The sequence below is a fragment of the Austrofundulus limnaeus genome, unplaced genomic scaffold, assembly GCF_001266775.1.
Source record: "Austrofundulus limnaeus strain Quisiro unplaced genomic scaffold, Austrofundulus_limnaeus-1.0 Scaffold767, whole genome shotgun sequence".
Taxonomy (NCBI): domain Eukaryota; kingdom Metazoa; phylum Chordata; class Actinopteri; order Cyprinodontiformes; family Rivulidae; genus Austrofundulus; species Austrofundulus limnaeus.
Window position 1 is genome coordinate 80,496 of NW_013953169.1, and position 3,129 is coordinate 83,624.

At 46.2% G+C, this 3,129-nt stretch overlaps 2 protein-coding genes across 3 annotated transcripts in view; both read left to right on the forward strand.

Moving 5' to 3' along the window:
* The window catches only part of LOC106532431 (cytochrome P450 2F2), a gene marked incomplete at its 5' end in the record, with an annotated part of 56,136 nt that overhangs the window by 31,549 nt on the left and 21,458 nt on the right, over nucleotides 1-3,129 (forward strand).
* The window catches only part of LOC106532433 (cytochrome P450 2F2), an 11,341-nt gene that overhangs the window by 1,732 nt on the left and 6,480 nt on the right, over nucleotides 1-3,129 (forward strand). For both annotated transcript variants that reach the window (XM_014028479.1, XM_014028478.1), the window contains exon 2: nucleotides 252-414. In XM_014028479.1, coding sequence (XP_013883933.1) covers nucleotides 252-414 — 163 coding nt within the window. The remainder of the gene's footprint in view (nucleotides 1-251; nucleotides 415-3,129) is intronic.

Here is a 3,129-nt window from a genome sequence, read left to right on the forward strand (position 1 = left end):
ATATATATATGACCACTGACATGTCTCTCTTGTAGTTATTACTGTGTAGCCAGTATTATGATCAGACACCGCTCAACCAACCGTTGGCCCTCCCAAAACAAAACCCAAACCGTAACAAAAGCGTAATCAATATCTGATGTTAATATTGGCTCAGTTTTACATATTGAACCAATACCGATGTCAATGCTGATATATCGTGCATTCCTAATAATAATAATGATAATATAATAATGGATATTTTTTTGTTACAGCTGAAGCAGTCCTATGGAAATGTCTACAGTCTTTTTATTGGTCCCAAACCAGCCGTGGTCATCAATGGGCTGAAGACCATGAAGGAGGCCATGGTGGTCAAGGCCAAGGATTTTGCTGGACGACCCCAAGACCTATTTGTCAATGACTTGACTCAGAATAAAGGTATGGATTTAAAGACGAGTAAATTTCATGAACAGGACTGTAAGTTGATGCATCCCAGATGAGGGCTGCGTGGTGGAGCAATAGGTTAGCTTCACTTTTCAGGAAGAAGATCGTTGGTTCGTCTCCCAATTGGGTTTTTATCGTGCATGTGAGGGTTTTCTCCAGGAACTTTGGTTTCGCAAAACCTTAAAACATTTAGGTTAGATCAGTTGATTTGATTGGACTCCACCAGAACTGATCCTGGTCTCTGATCCTGTTTGTGGTCTTCGTGAACAGAATCTCAAGGCACTGTCGTGGAGAAGGGGGTCTAGTTTGTGAACCAGAGGGTCTCATCTCTGCTTTTCGCAGATGATATGGTTCTGTTGGTGTCTTTGGGCCAAGACCTTCAGTAATTAGGATGTTGCTTTGGTTGTTAAGGGTGAAGAACTGAGTCGAAAGGCCAACGTCTTATCCATCATACCAGATGAGTATCCGGTATGGTGGTGGTAGCATTGATTTGTATTACTGGATTGGACATCACGTGACTTACCATGCGTCACACAGGTGCCATTGCTATGCACTGAGTAGCCTCCCCGTGTCCTGTCTTGTAATGTGAAACTCAGAATTGATGTCTGAGTGTCCAAATTAACGCAGTAATCCCCCGGGGCCAGCAGCGACGAACTCACAGGGCCCGCCAGGACCCGCTACGCCAGAGCAGATCAGGCCATGGACACAGAGGCCCAAGTTCCAAGGGCACACTAGTCTCCAGCCAAGGCCCACCAGAGCCAGAGGCCCAAGACCCACCAGGCACATGCCCGAGCACGCAGCCCTGGACACCGAGAGCCACCAGAGCACCAGTGGGCAAAGGCACAACCCACCAGAGGGTAGTGTGGCAGGGGGTGAGGCCCCACCACCAGCAGCAGGCCCCCAGATGAACCAGAAGAGGGGGCAGCCCAAGTCCCAGCCTGACAAATATCCAAGCATACACAGACACATTCACACGATCCCACCCTCATCCTCACAAACACTCATTCAAAAACACACAAAATGGAGGCCATACTCCACTCACACTCCCCATACACACTCTATACCCCCCAGGTCCAGGACATGCACCTGGCCCCTATAGAGGGCAGCTCACATCCGAACCCCAGAGTTGGACTCATTCATTCCGGGTGTAGAGGAGCAGACAGCCAAAGCTCTACAAGGGCTGAACCAGGGCGACCTTTCCAGCCCCCTCCACCGAAGCAAAGCCACGCCCCTGACCACCCCACACACCGCCAACGACTAAGTGCACATCCCCAGCCGACCACTCGACAGATTCAGACGGCAACTCCGGCCAGAGGGACAACCATAGCAATGAGGAGCCATGATCTGGGAGTCCAAACAGTTCCAGTGTAGCCAGAATGCCAGCCCCGTCCCCGGCAACCCCCCATGCCCNGGTGGGACTAACTTCTTTTGTTTTAATTGAAGTTCAGCAATTAAAGTGTTGTCCCAACACCCTCGACAGAACTGGCTTATGAGGTGCCGGTTAACATCCTGTTCTAAGACACCACCTCTTTTCATGGCTAAGTTCAGTGCCACCTGCAACCRCTGGAGATATGAGGATGGTTTCTCCCCTGCATCCTGAAAGGTGTCCATGAATTTTGCAAAAAGCTCTTCTCCATCTTGGACTGTGCCATATGCTGAATCCAATATGTTCAAATACACAGTGGGTGAAATATCCGAGCTTAAATGCTTCAACATGTCTGCTGCTGGAGGTAACAAACTCTCCACTATCCTCCGTGAACGCTGGAGATCAGAAACTGATGGATCCTTCAATAGAAGATCCACTCCTGACCGCCAGGTCTCATAATCAGCTTCATGCGCTGGTCTAGGCAGTCTTCYAGAAAACACTCTGAGTCTCTGTAGATGGAGTGCACTCTCCTCAGTCTTCATAATATGTTCCACTACATAACGCTGGATTTCAGGTGGTTGAATGTCYTCTTGATTAAGGGACTGTTTTAGGTGTGTYATGGGCCRTTTACTTCCTGGTCTGGAAACTGTAGGATCAGAAGCAATGGTAGTCAAYAATGCTGGGTCCTCCCTCATTGTTGGCTCTGAGAGTGGTGCCACAGCCTCAGAGTCCTCAGTGGGATCTTCTACATTTGAAGCAGAATAAAGTTTAGTGACTGACTGCCCAATCTGAGTCATTGTAGTCTTTAACACCTCAGCAAAATCRATGCCAGACAACTTTGCAATTTGCTCCAACTCAAATAAATAGGACGTGGTTTTACTCTGTGTAACATGTTTTGCATATACACTAGATAACTCAGAAATAYGAAATGTTTCTTTCTTCTCAGAAGAATCTAATGAATACGGTAGTATAGGACGCAATCCAGTTACAGCCTCACCGCTACTAAATTCAACAATAAACTGCCCATCAAACTCAGACTCTGTTTCACATATAGTTTCACATCTGGTAATTTTACCATATTTCTTCAAAAAGTCAACTACTTCGTCTTTACTGTCTGTATCTGATATGCCTTCAACCAAAACAGAATTTGGAATTTTTATTGCAAGTCTTTGAAATTCATCCATGTTGATGATGATAGAAAAGGAAAAAAAAATTGATATAGATCCAAATTTTGTGTGAACCAAAGCACAAAAACCCTCCTGGCTAGCTCGCCATTTATTTATGTAACACCTATATCCTAAATATTATCAATATAGGACATAATAAAGATAGCTAGTATCAGA